We start from the raw sequence: 20,269 nt of genomic DNA, 5'->3' as shown, positions 1-20,269 counted from the left end.
TAAGTGTACAATTCGCGGAGGCTCCTGGGTGTCTCAGTCCTTTTAAGCAGCTGGCTCTGGTTCCAGGCCTGATCCCAGCGTCCTGGGATCAGGCCCCACATTAGGCTCCTTGCTCAGCGGGGAGCCTGCCTCTCCCCCTGCCTCCCGCTCCCCCTGCTTGCGCCCACTCTCCCCGCCCCACACAATAACTAAAAGGCGGAAGCAACCCAGATGTCCACTGAAGGATGAAGGGATAAACAGAATGTGGAGCTGTTGTGAATAAGGCCGCTTTGAACAGGAGGCCGGAATAGCTCTTTGAGACCTTGCGTCCAACTCTTTTGGGCGTGTGCCTGGAAGTGGGATTGCCGCCCTGCTGTTCCCCACGGCCAACGCACCAGGTCACACTCCCACCAGCCGGGCCGTGGGCTCCAGCTTCTCCGCATCTCGCCGGCAGTGTTGTTACTCCTTGGCTTTTTGACTTGAGCCCACGGGTGTGACGTCATCTCTCACTGTGGTTTTGATTTGCGCTTCGCGAAGAGACGGTGATGCCGGGCTGCTTGTTAACGTGTTTATTGTTGCTTGTGTGTCTTCTTCGGAAATACGTCGTCTTCTGTCCATTTTTAAATCGGGTTGTTTCTCTGTTGCTTAAGGAAAAGGCCAGAGAGTGCACGGGGAGGGGCAGAAGGAGAGGGAGAGAGAGAATTTTTTTTTTTTAAGATTTTATTTATTTATTTGACAGAGATCACAAGTAGTCAGTCAGTAGGCAGGCAGAGAGTTGGGGAAGCAGGCTCTCCCCTGAGCAGAGAGCCGGATGCGGGGCTCGATCCCAGGAACCTGAGATCAAGACCTGAGCCAAAGGCAGAGGCCTAACCCACTGAGCCACCCAGGCACCTGAAAGAGAGACTCTTAAGCAGGCTCCACGGTGAGTGTAGTCAGGGGGCTTGATCTCACCACCCTGAGATCATGACCTGAGCCAAAATCAAGAGTTGGATGCTTAACCCACTGAGCCACCCAGGTGCCCCAGTAAGAGATTTTAAAGTCAGGAATGAGACCTGGTTAGATTTGGGTGAGGGCCAGAGCCTCTGGCTGTAACATGGAAAGACACTGCAGTTGGGAGAGTGAAGGCAAAAAGACAGGATTACCACAGGAGCTGATAGTCCTGGGGCAAATTGGTGGCAGCCAGTGGCCTAGCAGGACTAATATTTGGGGCATGGAAGGAGCGAACCTCTCTGTTCGAACCTCTGTCTGGGATCCTTTTTTTAATTTTTTTTTTAAAGATTTTTTTTATTTATTTATTTGACAGAGAGAGATCACAAGTAGGCAGAGAGGCAGGCAGAGAGAGTGAGAGGGTAGCAGGCTCCCTTCAGAGCAGAGAGCCGGACGTGGGACTCGATCCCAGGACCCTGAGATCATGACCTGAGCCGAAGGCAGTGGCTTAAACCACTGAGCCACCCAGGCGCCCCTGTCTGGGATCCTTAACAAGGACAACTGTCTCCTTCCCAGCCTCCCCCTGGAATTCTGAACCAGGCAGGAAAGCAGAGATGACAGGAGGGGTGTGGGGCTCGGAGACTTTCAGGGAGACAAAAGGGAGACATGTTTCAACACCAGTTCCAAACACTTGCTGTCGCCAAGCAAAACGCGGAAAGCAGGCACGGGCCAGAGGAGTAACGCCATTTGTGTTGTGAGGCGCGCCAAGCTGTGTGTGTGTGTGTGTGTGTGGACATGAATTCATGTCTTCCTTACGTGTGAATAAAGGAGACCACAGGGCTTCTTGCAGAGGACACTTAGTTTCGCTTGCTTCGTGTTTTGTTTTTGTTTTCTTTTGGGTTTGTGTTTCTTAGCTTTTCTGCCGGAAAGTTCCATCGTTTTTACCTGCTGTACAGCAAACAGGGAAGGAACTTACACCTGAATTCATATATCGAGTCAATTTTCTTCTTGACGTGAAACCCGTCTACCGAGAAGTGTGCAGATCATAAAGGTGCAGCTTGAGAAATCGTCTTGAAGTGACCTGGTGTTACCAGTCCCCGGTAAAGAAACAGAATTTTTCAAATATCCAGAAGGCCCCCTCATGCCCCCTCTTACCACCTGCTCCCCAAGAGTCAGCACTAAGCTAACATCTCTCACCATGCACGCGTTGGGCCAGCTTTGTAACTTCGTGAAGTCAGGAGGTATATTGTTTTGGGACCCAGCTGGCCTCACCTAACGTTATGTTGGTAAGATGTCTCCGTATCACCGTTTTGTGGTCTTTGCCTGTTGTCACCATTTTATGGCATTCCATTGTGTGACCACGGTGATATAGTTGCTCTACTCTTTCTGGGCATTCGGGTTGGTGAGGCTTGCGGCCGACACAGACTCTTCTGGTATAAATATTCTGACACTCCGTCTTCAGCAAACGCTTGTTTGCATTTCTGTTGGGTTTTCGCAAGTACTGATTGACGGCCGTGGGATCAAAGCAGGGTTAGAGTTCTGTAAGCCTCTGGTTGTATTTTTGGTTGACCAAACAGGATGCCACCTAGTTTTATGTATGTTTCTGCTTAAAAAACACCTTATTTAATATGTACTGTTGGTTGATTAACATCAGACTCACGGCCAAAGGCATTATAACTCAAGCCTGAACGAAGCTTATTGACAAGATGTGTTTTCTCCAAAGACATGTCACAGCCTGTGTGCCCTTTGTAACAGGACAGAGCAGTTAGTACTGGGCTTGGGGGCCACTTAAAGTAGTGAAATCACTGGGCACTTGGGTGGCCCAGTTGGTTAAGCGACTGCCTTTGGCTCAGGTCATGATCCTGGAGTCCCAGGATCGAGTCCCCATTGGGCTCTCTGCACGGCAGGGAGTCTGCTTCTCCCTCCTACCCTCCCTGCTCTCATGCTTTCTCTCTCTCTGTTACTCTCAAATAAATAAATAAAAATCTTGAAAAAAATAGTGAAATCACTATAATAATGAAAAGCACACACAAAAAAGTGAAAACCTTGGCAACAAATAACCAGTGAAAAAACACTTGTTTACAGTTTTAAGAGCTGAAGCAAGAAGGCAGAGTATGGCTGTGTTGGGCTTCAGTTGGGAACCTGCGGGTTGGTGACTCTATTCTCTTTTTTTTTTTTTTTGGTGCCCCTGTATGCATGTCCATGAATGACCACAAAAGCCCCATGAGTATTGATTTTGGGGTTACAAATAAATCGCAGCACATTGGAAGTCTGCCAGTAGGGAATCTGCAAATAATGAGACTCCACTGTATACATCAAGGAGCAGAATGCCGAACTGTAGGGAGGAATGTATCGAGCTTTAGGAAATGCTGCCATTCCTCCAAAGTCTCAAAGACTCTTCAGTCTTTCTATTTACTCTTAGGATTTGAGCAATCCAGCTGCTTCACATTGTCCCCAGACCTTGGTGGTGTCTTTCCTTTTTCCTTTAGCTATTCTGGTGGGTGTGGGGTGGTAACATGTTTTGGATTTAATTTACATTTCCTGATGATTAATATTAAGTACCTTTTCACATGTTTATGGACCACTCAGTGTTCTCTTTTGTGAAATGCTGTATTCTGCTGCCTGCCTTTTTCTTACTGATTTGTAGGAATCTGTGTGTCCCTGTGTATCCAGATTTTAGATATGACTCTGTATTTATCTATACAGACCTCATAGAGATTAAATAAGATATGAGTCTCTGTCGGACGTAAGGATTGCAGATATCGTCTCCCACTCTGTGGCTTGTCTTTTCATTCTCTTAATGGAGTCTTTGATCAATAGAACTTCTTAATTTTAATGCAGTTCAGATAATATTTGTCCCCTTTTAAGGTTAGTGCTTGTTAGTGTCCGATTTTAGAAATCTTTGCCTACCCTCAGCGTAATGAAGATGTTCTTCTGTATTTTCTTCTAAAAGATTTATTGTTTGACTTTCACATTTAGATACACAATCCATCTGGAATTGATCTTTGCATAGGGTATGAGGTAGGGGTCAACATTTTTTCTTTCCCCTGTGAATAGACCTAGTTGACCAAGCACCATGTAGATTTGGGAGCCTGATCGTCTGGGATCGTATCCTGGGGGCCTTCGGGAAATCTCTTAGCATCTCTGTGCCTCTGTTTCCTCATTTTATTTTATTATTTTATTATTTTTAAGGTTTTATTTTTTTTTTTATTTGACAGAGAGAGAGAGAGAGAGAGAGAGAGACAGCGAGAGGGGGAATACAAGCAGGGGGAGTGGGCAGAGGGACAAGCAGGCTTCCTGCAGAGCAGGGAGCCTGATGCGGGGTTCCATCTTAGGACCCTGGGACCATGCCCTGAGCCGAGGGCAGCTGCTTAATGACTGAGCCACCCAGGTGCCCCTGTTTCCTCATTTTAAAAATAGGAATTGTAATCCTACCTACTTCTGAGGGTTAAGTGAGTTATTACACGTACATTGCTGCCCATGATACCTAGCATGGGATTCGTACTCAGTAAACCTTAGCAACCACGGTTATTATTTCTGACAGTTGTCAACTTGTTCCCTCCAGAGAATCTTCAGGTCAGGGGAAAAACATTTCTTGACGCGGCTCCTGGTCCTGGTGCATTCAGTTTGCTCTAACAGAATACCATGGATTGAGTGACTCATAAACAACAAAGATGTATTTCCTACAGTTCTGGAGGCTGGGAAGTCCAAGATCAAAGTGCTGGCAGATTGGGTGTTTTCTCACTGTTTTCTTATACGGTGGAAGGGAGACAGAGCTCTCTGAAGCTCTCTTTCTTAAGGACACTAATCCGTTCAGCCACCGTCATGACCTAATCACCTCCCAAAGGCCTCATCTCCAAATACCATCACATTATGAGGAGTAGGTCTCAACATAGGAATTGGGGGGTGGGCACAAACATTCAACCTAAGGCACTCCCCACCACAGTGCTTAGAGTGATGGTGGTGATGGGGAAGAAGGGATACTTTCTTGGGGTGCCTGTCTGGCTCAGTTGGAGGAGCGTGGGACTCTTGATCTCAGGGTCATGAGTTTGAGCCCCACATTGGGTGTAGAGATAACTTAATAAATATCAGGGGCTCCTGGGGTGGGGGGCGCAGTCGGTTAAGCATCACACTCTTGGTTTCGGCTCTGTATGTGATCTCAGGGTTGTGAGATCAAGCCCTGTGTCGGGCTCCAAGCTCAGCATGGAGTCTGCTTAAGACTTTCTCACCTTATTCCCCACCCCACCTCTGTAAAATAAAAAAAAATAAATCTTATATGTATAGAGAGAAAGAGAAAAAGAGAGAGAGAGAGAGAGAGAGAAGGATAGTTTCTGGAGACATTTCTGCATCAAGATCAGTGAGCATTGATTTGAATGGAGTAGGGAAGGAGAAGGAAGGATATGGGGGCACAGTCCATAGTTTCTAACTGAGGTTACATCTGGGCCAGGACCATGGGGGAGCAAGCAAGGAAACAGCACAAAATTTAAGGACTCCTCACATCAGGGCAGTTGCAGGGCACCTCAGGGGAGGGGGCTTGAAGGGACAATTTAAGAATGCTCCCCCTGAACAGTTTTGTGGAGGTGTAATTTACATGCCACAAAATCTACCTGTTTAAGTGTGCAATTCAGTGACTTTTTAGTAAAGTTTCAGAGTTGTTCAAATATCACCCCAGTCCAGTTTTAGGACATTCCATCACTCCCAGAAGATCCCTCATACCCATTTGCCGCCCATCCCCACACCCACCCTTAGTTCCAGGCAATCACTAATCTAATTTCTGTCTCTATTGGTTTGCCTTTTCTGGACATTTTGTGTAGATGGAATCATACAAAATGTGGCCTTTTTTTTTTTAAAGATTTTATTTACTTGACACACACAGAGAGAGAGAGAGAGATCACAAGTAGGCAGAGAGGCAGGCAGAGAAAGAGGGGGAAGCTGGCTCCCTGCTGAGCAGAGAGCCCGACTCAGGCTCAATCCCAGGACCCTGGGATCATGACCCGAGCCAAAGCCAGAGGCTTTAAGCCACTGAGCCACCCAGGTGCCCCAACCTTTTTTTTTTTTTTTTTTTTTAAGGATTTTACTTATTTGAGCATTTTATTTATTTGAGCTCCCCCCTGAGCAGGGAGCCCAATGTGGGGCTTGAACCCAGGACCCTGGGATCATGACCTGAGTTAAAGCAGATCCTTAACTGACTAAGCCACCCAGGCGCCCCAAAATGTGGCCTTTTGTATCTGGTTTCTTTCATTTGGTGGAATATGCTCAAGGTTTGTCCATGTTGTAGCACATGTTTGTTCTTTGTTTCTTTTTATTGCTGAGTGACGTTTCCAGTATGGATGTACCACAGTTTGTTTATCCATTTGCTACTTGATGGGCGTTTGGATGGTCTCCTTCATAATGAAAAATGTTGGCATGAATATTCATACACAAGTCTTGGAATGGACTTATTTCATATGGTATTGTTGGGTCTTGTGGTAAGTTTCTGTTTAACTTTTTTTTTTTTAAAGATTATTTATTTTAGAGACAGAGTGCAAACAGGGGCTTGGTGGGGGAGGGAGGAGGAAGAAGGAAAGAGGGAAAGAATCTCAAGCAGACTCCACGCTGAGCTCATGACCCTGAGACCATGACTTGACCCAAAACCAAGAGTCCAATGCTCAACTGACTGAGCCACTCAGGTGCCCCTGTTTAACTGTTTAGGAAAGGGCTAGATTGTTTCTCAAAGTGGTTGCAACATTTTATATTCTCCGTAACAACAGGTTCCCATATCTCTATATCATCAGCAGCACTGCCCGGCTTTCTGACTGAGGTTGTTTTGGCGGGCGTCATGTGCTGTGGTCCTGTGAAACACAGATGAGAATGCCCAAGAAGCAGATGGGCATAGAGTCTGAACTCCAGCTGGAGATCTGAGCTGTAGATATACCTTTGGGAGCCTTAGCTATAGATTCATTTAGTCAGTCAATCAACACCTACTTTGAGCACCTACTATGTGCCAAGCACTATTCTAAGCCCTGGGGTTTCAGTTGTGAAAAATACAGCTATGTAGGTACCCCTGTGCAACTGAAAGTCTAGTGGAGGAGACAGGCCATAAACAGATAAAAATCATGTCACGTGGGGATAAATGCTGTGTGAGAAAATAAAGAAGAGTAAGGGACAGAGAGCGGTGGGGGCTGTTATCGTCAATGAAGTGGTCAGGGAAGGTCCTTCAGACATGATGACCATATCACTCAGACTTCAGCTGGGGAAACAAACCACTCTAGGTGTTTCAAGGAGAGGGAATTTCATACAGGGAATTGGTTAAGTGTGAGTTGGAAGAGTTGAGAAGCCAAACTGATGGGGTTGATCAGGGCATCCAGCAATAGACCACAGTACAAAACTGCTTGAGGGACCTGGAGATGGGTGTTGTGGTGAGAAGGGGGCTCTTCTGGGGGAGCTGGGACCATGGTGGGGGATGTAGCCACCACTGGAAAGCACCACAACCCAAGCAGAACGAGCAGGGAGAAATACCCTGGCTTCTCCCTTCCTTCCATCCTCCAATCTCTTTCCAGTGCCTCCCATTGGATAAGCCTAACAGGAAGCCAGTGTAAGGAAACTTGGGAAACGGAGTTTTCTGGGGAAAGGTAGGGCATGCCTCTGACCTACACAATGATAAAGCAGAGATATAAATAAAGGAACCGCTAAATGTGTATCTGTGGTAATTGTTCTGGGGGGCACCTGGGTGGCTCAGTCAGTTAAGCATCTGGCTCTTGGTTTTGGCTCAGGGCCTGATTGCAGGGTGCTTGACTGCAGCCCTGTGTCAGTCTCTGAGTTCTGTGGGGAGCTGGCTTGAGGATTCTCTCTCTCTCTCTCCCTCTGCCACCCCTCCCCACTCGCAAGCATGCTCTCTCTCAAGTAAATTAATAAATCTTTTAAAAAAGTGTTCTGAGTAGAGTGGACAGCAATGCACAGCAAGTACAAAGGTCCTGAGTTGGGAGTGTGCCAGACAGAACCAAAACTTTGGAAGTGGGTGTGATGGTCCAGGCACACTACACAGAATGAGATGAGTGGGGACCCAGGACAAAATCCTGGAAGACGTAGACATTTAGGGAAAAGGCGGGAGACAGTGATGATATAGCCAGAGAGGGGAGAGTGGAACTAGGAAATGATAAGGTGTTTGTGAAGTCAAAAGAGAAATTACTTTCAAGAAAGAGGGAATGAAGGGTGCCTGGGTGGCTCAGTGGGTTAAGCCTCTGCCTTCAGCGCAGGTCATGATCTTAGGGTCCTGGGATCAAGCCCCACATCTGGCTCTCTGCTCGGTGGGGAGCCTGCTTCCCCTCCTCTTTCTGCCTGCTGCTCTGCCTACTTATGATCTCTTTCCCTCTGTCAAATAAATAAATAAAAATCTTAAAAAAAAAGGAAAATAGGAAGAGGGAATGATCCATGAAGACTAACCTATGGGATAACTAAATAAGGGCTCATGTGAGGCTGTGGGATGGGCAGATTGGAAGGTCACTGCTGTCTTTGGTGAGAGGAGTTTGGGAGCATTCAGGAGGCAGGAGGTGAGGCAGTAGAGACAGCAAAAGCAGCTGTGAGGGTAGACCACTTCTTGGAGGAGCCTGACGGGAGGAGTTATAGGCATGTTCCCACAGCACCAATGGTGAGTGAGAGATTGTCAACGGGTTTCAAATTCTCTAGGTGGGGAGACCTTGGAGCCCAGTGGTTTTGGAGTCTGAAATCAGACAGACCTGGGTTAAAATCTTGAGCCCCTGTTTACCTGCTGGGTCGCCTCGAGTTGGTCCCCTCTCCTCTCCAAGCCCAGTTTCCTCACCTGCAAATAGGGATATTGCTGTACTTTTCCTGGGAGGTTGCAGCTGGGGCTCAGCCAGCACATTTGCTAAGTGTTCAGCACTTGTAAATGCAAGCTGTAGTGCAAGGAGGCTAGGACACATCTCATTTTCTAAAGCTTATCATCAGTTGCAAATAATAACAATGGCAGCTACTATTTATTAAATGCTTAGCACGGCCCAGACACACTGCAAAGTACTTTACATGCACAGCACCCACTCCCCTAGACACACACACACACATGCTCTCCCAGCTCACTCTGCTCCAACCACACTGGCCTTTCCTTGAAGTTATCGTAGTACCTCAGGGCCTTTGCACTTGCTGTTCTCTTTGTAACTCTTCCCTCAGATATCCAAATGGCTTCCTCCCTTAGGTTTTTCAGGTCTCTGCCCAACTATCACTCTCCAGCCATCCTGACTAAAGTTTACTCTCCTGTTTTGTCTGGATGCCTCTTCCTCCCCATAGCCTACCTATTTTACTTTTTCTTCCTCCTCCCCCTCCTACCTCTTGTCTACCTTGCCGCATACGTTTTTTATCTGTTGTTCGCAGTTCCTTGCACATAGTAGATGTTCAGTAAATCTTTAACTTGATTCTCAGGACAGCTGAGCCCTTTACACATACTAGGTACATGGGTCCTCACAACCACCCACATTGCAGATGAGGAAACTGAGGCGGAGGGGTCTTTGCTGGGGGGTCACCAGGGGTCAGCACCTGCCCTCGGAATTAAGCTCAGAAAAAAGGGCAGTTCAAGACCCCTACCGCCGTGTTCAGTGCTTCTCCCTCGGCGAGCCCTCGGCTAGCGGCCACGGCCCGGAAAGGCCTGAGTCATCGCCTCCTCCAGACGGCGGCCGCGGGCTGCGGGCGACGGCGGCGGCGGCCCGGGCGGCAGCGCGAGGTGATGCGGGGACGCCGGGAGGGGGCGTGAGTGCAGGGAAAACAGAGGAAATTAAAACCCGCCGGGTGCTCCTCCCGGCCGCCTTGCCGCCCCCGCCGCCGGCTGGTGCGTGGGTGGGTGGGGGACCGCTCTGCACTCCCCGGGCGTGGAAGGGGCGGACCCCTGAGCCCTGGGGCCCGGAGGAAGGTCCCAAGTGTCAGTTTCCCGCCCCCCACCCCAAGTTCGAGTTGTGAGTGGAGACCCGCCTGGGACTAGTCTGCAAAAGGCTGGCTCCTCCGTCTCAGCCGCCCCCGGTTACGATGCGCCCCTCGGTGTAGTGGGAAATCCTCCGGGCTGCCCGGGTGACCCCCCACTGCCGCACCGTCATCCAAGCGGTCGCGTCTACTGGCTCCAGACCTGCCACTCTGGGCTTCCCTGGTCCCGAATCCACCGAGGGGTCCCCAGAGTGGTACCGGGGAAGCCCCTTCCCTAGGGAAAGGAGACCCTGTGCTGCCTGGTTCAGGGGCGCGCACGGGTCTCGCCCCCCCGGCCCCCGACGCCTGCGCTCGCGGGCTCCAGAGAGCGGGGGTCGGTGTTCTAACCGTAGGAGGGTGGGGGCTTGCGACTCCGGGCCCCTGCCAGCTTCGGGTGGTCCGCGTGCGGCAGCTGCCCACTGAGCCCAGGGGTTGGGGGGGCGACCGAGCGCCTAGGGCTCCGAAAGGGACTGTGCGCGGAGGGTGGCCCGGGAGTGCCGGGGGGTGGGGGTGGGGGGGGGCGGGAACTCCGCTGGGGGGGCGGGGCTGGGAATGCCGCGGCGGTGGGGGTGGGGCAGGTGGGGAACACCGCCGCAGGGGGCCTTCACCCGGGGGGCGGTCGCGGCGGGGCGGCGCCCGGGCCTGGGGAGGGGGGGCAGTCTGGACGCCCCCCACCCCCGCCGGGCTCCGGGCCGGAGCCGTGACGTCACGGCGGCTGGAAGTGCCCGGCGCGGAGGCGCGGGAGGGGGTGGGGGGCCGAGCCGGCGCTTTATAAGCGGAGCCCGCCAGGCGCGCCGAGCCGCAGCCCGCGTCCGCGAGCCCCCCGGCCGGCCCCGGCCCCGGCCCCCCAGCTCGCGCTCGCGCCCCCGGGGCGGCTGGGTGGCGAGGGACCGAGCGCCAGGCGGCGGGCCGGAGAAGGGACGCGCGGCGGGCGGCCGCGGGGCATGAGGCGGGGGCGCGATGTCGGTGCCGCTGCTCAAGATCGGGGCCGTGCTGAGCACCATGGCCATGGTCACCAACTGGATGTCGCAGACGCTGCCCTCGCTCGTGGGGCTCAACGGCACCGTGTCCCGCGCGGGCGCCTCCGAGAAAATCGTGAGTGGCCGCCGCGCGGGGGGCACTCCCGGGGGGCGTGGTGCCTGCGCCGGCGCCGCCGCAGCCCCCGGGGGCCCCTGCCCCCCAGCTTCCCTGAGCCCCGGGCCGGGGGGCGCCCTCCCGGGGCTGGGGGCTGGATGCGGAGGAGCCCCGGGACCCCGAGCCCCCCACCCCGCGCCGTTTATTCTTGTTATTATTATTACTGCTCCTCATTATTAGTGAGCAGTGTCCGAGGGGCAACAACGTACTAGGCTCGCTCCGCTCCCCGCGCAGGCGGCAAGGGCTGCGCAACTGAGCCGGGTCCGGCCGAGTGGGGCGGAGCGGGAGGGTAGATTCGGGGGGCTGGGGGGGACCTTGCCTCTGAATGGGGGAACCACGGGGTCTCCGAGTGTCTCCACCTTCAGGATTGCTCCTGTTTCTGAGTCGTCCCGTCTCCTTCTCTTTTTCTCTCTGTCTCTATCTATTCTTTCCCCTCTGGTTTGCTTCTCTCTGTCTCTCCCTGTCTTTGTCTCGATCTCTGTTGCTCTGTCTCTGACTTTGTATCTCTTTTTGTCTGTCTTTTTTCTCTCCCCTGCACCCCCCACCCCCACCGCAGCATCTCCTTCCTGGTTATCTGCTTCACCATGTGCCGAATATTTATTCCCAGAGCTCGCTCTCTCTAGGAGGCAGATGGCTCTCAAGACTGGGGTAGGGGCAAAGGCTGGCACAGCCCCCAGAAGCGCAGGATTGCCCCTTCCCTCAGCCCATGCTATCCTCCTCCATCACCATCCTCCAGCTTCCCTTGCCACAGAGGTTTTTTTGGGGGGAAGGAGCAGGGAGATTCAGTGGTGATCAGTAACGGTGTTCCTGGTGTCCTGGGGAGAGGGGAGAAGGCACCCTCCACTGCAAACTTACCTCGAAGTCCTCCAGATATGGCCCCCCCATCTTTTCCCCTCTTCAGTCTGTTTGTGGGACTCCTCCCAGTAGGTGGAACTGGGATGCAGGGAGCTCCCTCTCCTGCCCAGTATTTCCCTAACTTCACCGGCTCCCGGTTCAGCTCCCCCCCCACACCCGCCACTCCACCGCTACTTTCCTTCTCCTTGCTGAAAGGAAAAGTAGTCTTTGCTCCCAAGGGTTGAAGGCAGGTTGGGGGGGGGGAGTTGGTGGTGCCAAACACTGTGCCCAGGCTTTGTCCCACCCCTGGGGGAGATGATATCGGGCTTGGTACTGGTGAGGGCTTTCCGTCCAAATTCCCAGACTTGAAGCCAATGTGTGAGACAACGTCTGTCTTTGTGTCTGTCACTTCCCGTGATATGATTCAAGCATATCCTGGTGTGTCTATTTAGGCACGAGTTTCGGTGTGTGAATGGGGTTGGGTGGGAATCAAGGGAGAAAGTTTAGGAGCTTTGCCAACCTGAGGGTCCAGGTGTGTCTTCCTGTGTGTGAAGGCGTGTCCCAGGATGAGCGTGTCCCTCATTGTGTGTCCCTGAGTGTGTCTGGGTGTGGAGGTGTCTAAGTGTGTGTCTGCAGTTCTGTGTCCCTGACTGTGGGTTTGCATGTGTTCCACGACTGCATGTGCATGTAGGGATTTGTGACAGGCTGCTTGCTCTTGCCTTCTGAGGGGGAAGAGAGATGTGTCTCACCGAAATCGGAAGCCGCTTTCCCCTCCCTCACCCTCACGGAGTGTGAGTCTGTGTAAATGTGTGCGTGTAATATGTCTAGCATATGGTGTGTGGGGTAAGTGTGCCTAAGTGTGGAAGAGTATGTCTCTGAGTTATGACTTTGGGTGTGCTAATATGTATGTGTGTGTGTGCGTGTAAGTGTAGACGTGTCTTTAGAAGGGTGTGAATATGTGTATGTGTATGAATGGTGTATGTGCCTACCTTGCATGCATGTGAGCAGATTCCTGTGTGAACCATGTGTTTTCTGTAAGTGTGTGTACATGTATGTGTACCCAAATAGAACTGGTCTTCATTCTGACCCATCTGTAGCTAATAGGACCACGATCTGGTGCTTCCATGAAGTTACCATCTGAAAGTATCACTCCCATCCCTGATCCCCACCCCATCCCTCAGTCCCACTGAGCCTTGCATAAAGCTCTGTAAAGTGAGATGCCAGGAGACCTAGGATAGGACCTGAAGGGGAACTGTGACAAGACAGTGCTCTAGAAAGGGTTTTGGGAGTCTGGTAGACCAAGGTTGGAATCCACACTCCCCCATCTTGCTCTATGACTTGTTCTTGACTCTGGGCACCAGTGAGTTCATGATTCTGAGCTGTGGTTTCTTCATATATAAAATGGGATGATAACTCCTACCTCTCAGAACTCTTGTGGGTAACAGATCTATAGCTCAGCTCCCCATCCACCCACCCATCCATCCATCCATCAGCTATCCATCTGTCCATCTCTTTATCCACCCATACATCTCTCCATCCACCCGTCTCTCCAGCCAGCCATTATCCGTCATCTGTCTCTCCATCTCTCCTTCCGTGCATCCATCCCTCCATCCATCCATCTCTGTCCGTGTATCCAGTCATCCCTCTATCCAGCCATTATCCAGCCATCTCTTCATCTATCCTCTATATTCCCATCCTTCCATCCATTTTGTTTATTCAGCAAAACTATTGATTTGCCTCCTCTGTGTCAAGCATGTTTATGCTTAAAATCTCCGGCTCAGTGCCTGACATAGTAAATGCTCAGTTAGTGATAGGGCTCTAAGTCATACCTATCTGGATTGAATCCTGGCCCTGCACTTTACTAGCAGTATGCCCATGGGGAAATTATTTAATCTCTCTAAGCTTCATTATCTTCATTAGTCAAGGAGAGTTTAGAGTCCCCATTAGACTATGGGATCCCTGAGAAAGCACAGAGGACTTCTGTGTTTTGCTCGTTACTAAACCCTAAGACCTGATGCATAGGAACGCTACAATAAATATTTGCCAAGTGACTGAACCAACAATCAGATCTTCATAAAGTTTCATGGATCCCACCTTCAAATGGAAGCAAATGGCTGGGAGCATAGTAGGTATTCAGTAAGAAGGAATTGCTTTGTTGGCTGTGATAGCCAAGAGCATAGTAGGCACAGAAGAAATATCTGTCAAGTGTCTAAATCAAGAATCTGCCCTCCTGGGGCTCCTGGCCGGCTCGGTCAGTGGAGCATGTGACTCTTGATCGCGGAGTTGTGAGTTCGAGCCCCATGTTGGGTGTAGAGATGACTTAAAAATAAAATCCTAAAAAAAAAAAAAAGAAAGAAAAAAGAATGCACCTTCCAAGGGTTGGGAAGAACAAATGGAAATTACTAGGCACATCCGAGGTGCTCAATAAGGAGTTGTAGGAGAGTCTAGTGCACCAATCTGGGTTAATGGAGGGGTTTAGGGACCCATGTAGCAAGAATTCCCAGTCATAAGGCAGAAGATTGGATGCTGGTGTTTGACTTAATAAAGGGGCTCAGTGCTGAGGTGGGGCTGAGCCCAGACCCTCTGGACATTCTTGTCTCAGGATTTCCCTCCCTGATTGAATCTAGAGAAGCAGCTTAGCATTCCAAGATATTCTAAGAATGCTATTACGGGCCGTTTCTGGAAAGGGTTGGGGAAGAAGCTTCCATTGCTTCTACCTTTGACCAATGCTCAGCAATAAACCATCCCTGTGGGGTGAGCCTTCAGCGGAATGGCTCCTCACCTGGGCGTCATAAATCCAGAACCAGACTAAAAACTGTCAGCCCCTTGCCAGTGGCTGCTGTCATTACAGCGACCGAGGAGAATTACCTGCATCTTATATGTTATGCCCTTGCCCATCCACTCACCCTTCCTTGAGGGCTAGAAAAAGGAAGGGGAGATGAACAAGAGGTATTCCGTTTCGGAGGACCCTTTTCCTCATGGGAGGAATGGGGGAGGAGGGTCTGAGCAGCTATGTGCAAAAGGGCTCTTTGAGGACTTTCATTTCTTTTCTTGACAGTTTCCTGGGCGGGGTGCGGGATGGGGGTGGGGGTTGGGGGTGGGGGTGGAAGGCACCAGAGACCCCATATCAGTCAAGAGAGGTCAAGGTACACAAGGTACCATGTGGTTTAACACAACACAGGCTCGTTTCTCCCTTGCACTATATATCCATTGTTGGCTGGAGAACTTTATCCATAGTAGTCATTCAGGGACCCAGGAGGATGGAGGCTGTGTGGGGAATGATCATTGAAACAGAAAAAGGAGAGGCACAGCAGATCCTGCCTCAGTTCCTAAGGCTGTACCGTGGAATGTTACTTTGTCACATTTCATTGGTCCGCACAAGCTACATGGCATGCCTAACCTCAAAGAGGGCAAGAAGTGTGGTCCTACCTTGACCTGAACAGAGAGGGGTAGCCAGATCCTTGTGAACAGCCCTAAACAGCACCCCACTCTGCTGATCCCTCCCCCTCTTATTGAATTAACAAGAGCTCTCTTGGAGCATATCTCCACTTGTTCATTCACTCATTTATTCAACAAACTCTTATCGACCATATATTCTAGGGGCCAGGGACAAAACTGAACAAAACGGACAGATACCCTTTTTCTCGGGGGCTGACATTCTAAAGCCGGGATAGGGAGAAATAAATAACCATATAGATAAATCTATAATATTTAGATGGTGATGCATGTACTATGAAGAAACATAAGAGCAGTGTAAGGGGAGTGGAGATTGAGGAGGGATTATTTTAGACTGAGTGGCCCCTCTGAGCAGGTGACATTTGACCAGAGATCTGAAGAAAGCGAGAGAGGGCTCGTATCTAAAGGAAGAGAGTTACAAACAGAGGGACGAGCAAGTGCAAAGGCCCTGAGGTGGGAACATGCCTGAAATTTTGGAGAAACGGAGGAAACCAGTGGCCAAAGCAGAGTGAGAGAAGCGGGGGAAAGCAGTTGGAGATGAAGACAGGGAGGTGGTCGGGGAGCTGCGTCATGTTCAGGGATGGGGCAACCTTGTAGGGATGTTAGTTATTATTTTTTAAAGATTTTTTTATTTATTTGACAGAGAGATCACAAGTAGGCAGAGAGGCAGACAGAGAGAGAGACAGGAGGAAGCATGCTTCCTGCAGAGCAGAGAGCCCGATGCGGGGCTCGATCCCAGGACCCTGGGATCATGACCTGAGCCGAAGGCAGAAGCTTTAACCCACTGAGCCACCCAGGCGCCCCGATTTTAGTTATTTTTATTTTTTTTAATTTTATTTTTGTTAAAAGATTTTATTTATTATTTGACAGAGAGAGAGAGAGAGAGACAGTGAGAGAAGGAACATAAGCAGGGGGAGTGGGAGAGGGAGAAGCAGGCTTCCCACCGAGTAGGGAGCCCGATGTGGGACTCGATCCAAGTACCCTAGGATCATGACCTGAGCTGAAGGCAGACACTTAACGACTGAGCCACCCAGGCACCCCGGGATTTTAGTTTTAACTTGTAACTGCTCATGCTTTCCATTCCTCCTTGCACTCTTAACCTTCTAAGATACTCCGCACAGTCCACTTGTTTATCCTGCTATCCGTTTCACTCCCGCTATAATGTCAGCTTCACGAGGGCAGGGCTTTTTAAAAATTTAATTGAATGTTGTGGCCCTAGTGCCTAGCTTAGGGCCTAGCAATAATAGGTGCTCAGCAAATAATTGTTGAGTGAATAAGTGGAATTCCAGGGAAGGTTCTGAGCGGAAGAGGGACAAGACTTGGCTCAGATGTTCAGTTTCCCTCTGGCCCCTATGAGGAGGGCAGACTGGGGGTGGAGGATATGAGGGCGGGAGCCAGAAGACCAGGGAGGAGGCCACTGCGCTGGTCCAGGTGAGTGATGATGGGGGCCAAGAGAAAAGTAGGCATATTGTGGATTTGAGCCCCCAACTACCGTATTTATCTGCTCCTAAATTATGGACTTCCAGCTTCTGTGCAAACACTTCAAAGCAGGAGGAAACATTTATTGAGCACCACTTTGTACCGGGAAGGGTCCTGGACTATGGGACATAGAGATGAATAAATCCCCGACTTCAGTCAGATTGCAGCCTTTTCAACAGTGATGTGACATGGTATGTGTGGTAATAAGGATATTTCTGGAGTGTGAGAGGGGTGCAGAGGAGGACACTGAAACTAGGGTATGGCTGAGGTTTTCTGGAGGTGATGGTACTCACACCAAGTCTTACAGTTGAGAAGGAATTGGCCAGGCAAAGACAGAGCAAGAAGGAACAGAATGAACAAAGGCTCAGAGGCACGAAGCATCCTGGTGTGCACAGAGAGACCAAGCAGTTCAGAGTTCCTGGAGATCTATGTTTTATGCTGAGAGGAGTGTGGGAGTGGCCTGAGAAGCCAGAGGGGTCCGTGTCATGAAGGGATTTGGCTAGAGGACCCTGCACATCATTCTGAGTGCCAAAGAATGGGAGATTTGGATGGGGTTTGGAGCAGAAAAGGAATATGAAGTTGCCTGTTGCCTTTTTAAAAAAAGATTTTATTTCCTTATTTTAGAGAAAGAGAGTGAGCATGAGTGGGAGGGGCAGGGGGAGAGGGAGAGAGAATCTCAAGCAGACACTGCGCTGAATGTGGAGCCTGTCATGGGGCTTGATCTCATGACCCTAAGATCACAACCTGAGCTGAAACCAAGAGTCAGCCCTCAACTGACTGTGCCACCCAGGCGCCCCTCCCTGTTGCATTTTTAAAGAGATCTCTAGTTGTTAGAAAATCCTTCTAGATGGTGAGTGTGGAATTTGCCTCCTTTGAACTTCTGCCTACCTCACTCGAACCAAATCTAAACTGCTGACCCTGGTCCAACTTATTAAGCCTCAGTTTCTTTATCCATGAAATGGGGATAATGGTAGAATGTTCCATGTAACACTGTGCTTAGCAGTGTACCTTCCACATGGAAGATACCTATAAAAGTTAGCAATTTTAATTATTATTGCTGTTATTATTACGAGACCCTACCTGCCTGAGTCTCAAGTCTTGGGCCACTCTTCCATCCCTCCTCTTGTTCCTGCCGCCTCCGGAACTTGGCATTTGCTGTGCCATCCTCGGGGGATGTCTTCTAGCCTGCTCCTTCTCACCACACAAGTCCCAACTCAAATGTCACTTCCTCAAAGAGACCTCCTTTGACCACCCCAGCTAGAATGTCCCCACACTGTTGTTTGGACCTGTTCTATTTTCTGTCCAGCACTCATAATCATCTGAAATCATCTTGGTAATTATTTGCCACCAACAGAATAGAAGTGCCATGCAAGCACTTTGTCCCTTTTGTTTATTACGGGGATTTTCTCCTTTAGGGCAGTAGGTGTGTCCGCAATGGTCTCAGTTCTTTCTGATCCCTTGAGACTACTTCCCCTTCTTCCTCCTGATGGCACCTCTGAACTTTGAAGAGTATTTCTGTGAATTTTTTTCCTGTGGATCAGAAGTGTCTGTTTTTCCTTCCTTCCTTCCTTCCTTCCATCCATCCTCCCTCCCTCCCTCCCTCTCTCTCCTTTCTTCCTTCTTTTTAAATATTTATTTATTTATTTTTAAATGGGCTTAATTTTTTTTAAGATTTTACTTACTTATTTGACAGACAGAGAACACAAGTAGGCAGAGAAGCAGGCAGAGAGAGGAGGAAGCAAGCTCCCTGCTGAGCAGAGAGACTGATGCGGGGCTCAATCCCAGGACTCTGGGATCATAACCTGAGCCGAAGGCAGAGGCTTTAACCCACTGAGCCACCCAGGCACCCCTAAAGATTTATTTATTTTGAGAGAGAGAGAGAGAGAAAGCAGGAGGAGGGTCATAGGGGGAGGGAGAGAGAATCTTGAGCAGATTCCACTCTGAATGCAGAGCCTGATATAGGGCTCAACATGGGGCTCAGTCTCCCAACCCTGACCATAACCTGAGCTGAAATCAAGAGTTGGACGCTTAACCAATTTGAGCCACCCAGGCATCCCAGAAGCATCTGTTTCTTAAAGCTTCTTTTTCATGTGCCCTTGTTTTTCAATCCTTCTCTGTTTGAACGGATGTCTGACGATGTGCACTTTGCCAACTTCCCACATCAAGGCATGGAGTAGTCTTGCCATCAGAGAGCAGAGTCATTCCTACCCCGCAATCACTGAGTCCCTCCATATGCCAAGTCCTGTGCTGGGGACTGGAAATAGAGCAGTGAAAAGGGAGACTGTCTCTTTCCCTCTTAAAGCTTCATAGGGAGACATAGTGAATGCGGAATTGTGCAAATGGCTATATAATCACAGTTTGGTAGTGGCCACAGAGGAGAAGATATGTAGCCAAGATTGGGAAGGGGTGGTCAGGGAAGGCTTCCCTGAAGAGGTGACATTTGCCCTGAGATATGAAGTTTCAGTAAGAGTTGGGCAGAGACAGAGCTGGTAAGGTGGAGGGAGAGAGGCCGAGAGAACAGGGTATGGGAAGGTGTTGAGGTGGGATGGCAGGCGGTGTGTCTGAGGAGCTGGTGAGGTAGGCAGCAGCCTGAACCCATAGGGTGTTCCTGACCACCTAGATGTTGTGCACCCCGAGTTTGATGCCAACATAAGAAATGGCTTGAGGTGCAGCCTTTGTCTCTACAGCCAGCACCATGGACAGCTGCGAAGGGAAGGTGGTCTAGGCTTTAGGGCCACTCGCGTGTGGCTAAAACTGTCATCTTTCTCTTCCAGAAGGAGGCTCTGGTTTCTGTTTCTTGGTGTCTTTCATGCCCCCAGCATCCTTCTCCCCTCTGACTCTGGATGGCTGACACCTCTTTGTGCAGTACCAGTGGGGAGCAGCCACAAAGCTGGGCGAGGAAGAAAAGCAGCCATCTGGGAGAGCCCCAGGCGCTTTGAGAGAGTTTGATGTGGGCTTGGGTCTTTCTGTGTGTGGGAGGGAAGAGGCTGCCACGGGGAGACCTCAGGGGGCAGGCTGGTTCCCAATCTTGTCTCTCTCTGTCTCACCCTGGATAGTTCACTGTTTTTAAACTCTGTCTTTTGAGTCTCTGTTTCTGTCCATCTTTTTCTCACATTTTCGTCTCAGCCATATTCCCCTCTCTCTGTCTTAACTGTGTATTTATAACACATGATTGACATTCAGTAAATGTTTGTTAAGTGAATGTTGGTGATTATCTCTGTCTGCCTGTGTCTCAGTGTCTGCCTCTCTTTGTCATACCCTCTGTCTTCTCTCTATGTTTCTGTCTGTCCTAAGTCCTCTCTGTGTGTCTCTGTCTTTGCCTCTCTGTGTCCCTTCTGTCTCTGATTTTGTCGTCTCTGCCTCTTGGTGTCTCTGTCTCTATATCTGTTCCATCCTTATCTCTAGGTCTATGTCTGTCTGTCTGTTTCCCTCTGTCTGTCTGTCTGTCTTTCTCTGGGATCCTGTTTCTATGTTACCATAGTTGCTGTATCACAGTCCAGGACTCTGACAGGGGTCG

The 20,269-nt window shown here is 50.1% G+C and overlaps 1 protein-coding gene across 2 annotated transcripts in view; it reads left to right on the top strand.

Moving 5' to 3' along the window:
- OLFM2 (olfactomedin 2) overlaps positions 1-20,269 on the top strand; it is a 60,331-nt gene that overhangs the window by 6,173 nt on the left and 33,889 nt on the right. The window contains exon 1 of one of the 2 annotated variants that reach the window (XM_045989708.1): positions 10,693-10,944. The exons of the other annotated variant lie outside the window; for it this stretch is intronic. Coding sequence (XP_045845664.1) covers positions 10,810-10,944 — 135 coding nt within the window. The 5' untranslated portion in view covers positions 10,693-10,809. Of the gene's footprint in view, positions 1-10,692; positions 10,945-20,269 lie in introns of those variants that run through there. 2 annotated transcript variants of the gene reach the window in all.

The sequence above is a fragment of the Meles meles genome, chromosome 20 (assembly GCF_922984935.1).
Source record: "Meles meles chromosome 20, mMelMel3.1 paternal haplotype, whole genome shotgun sequence".
In the NCBI taxonomy this organism is placed as follows: Eukaryota; Metazoa; Chordata; class Mammalia; order Carnivora; family Mustelidae; genus Meles; species Meles meles.
This window is presented reverse-complemented; position numbering and strand designations above follow the sequence as displayed.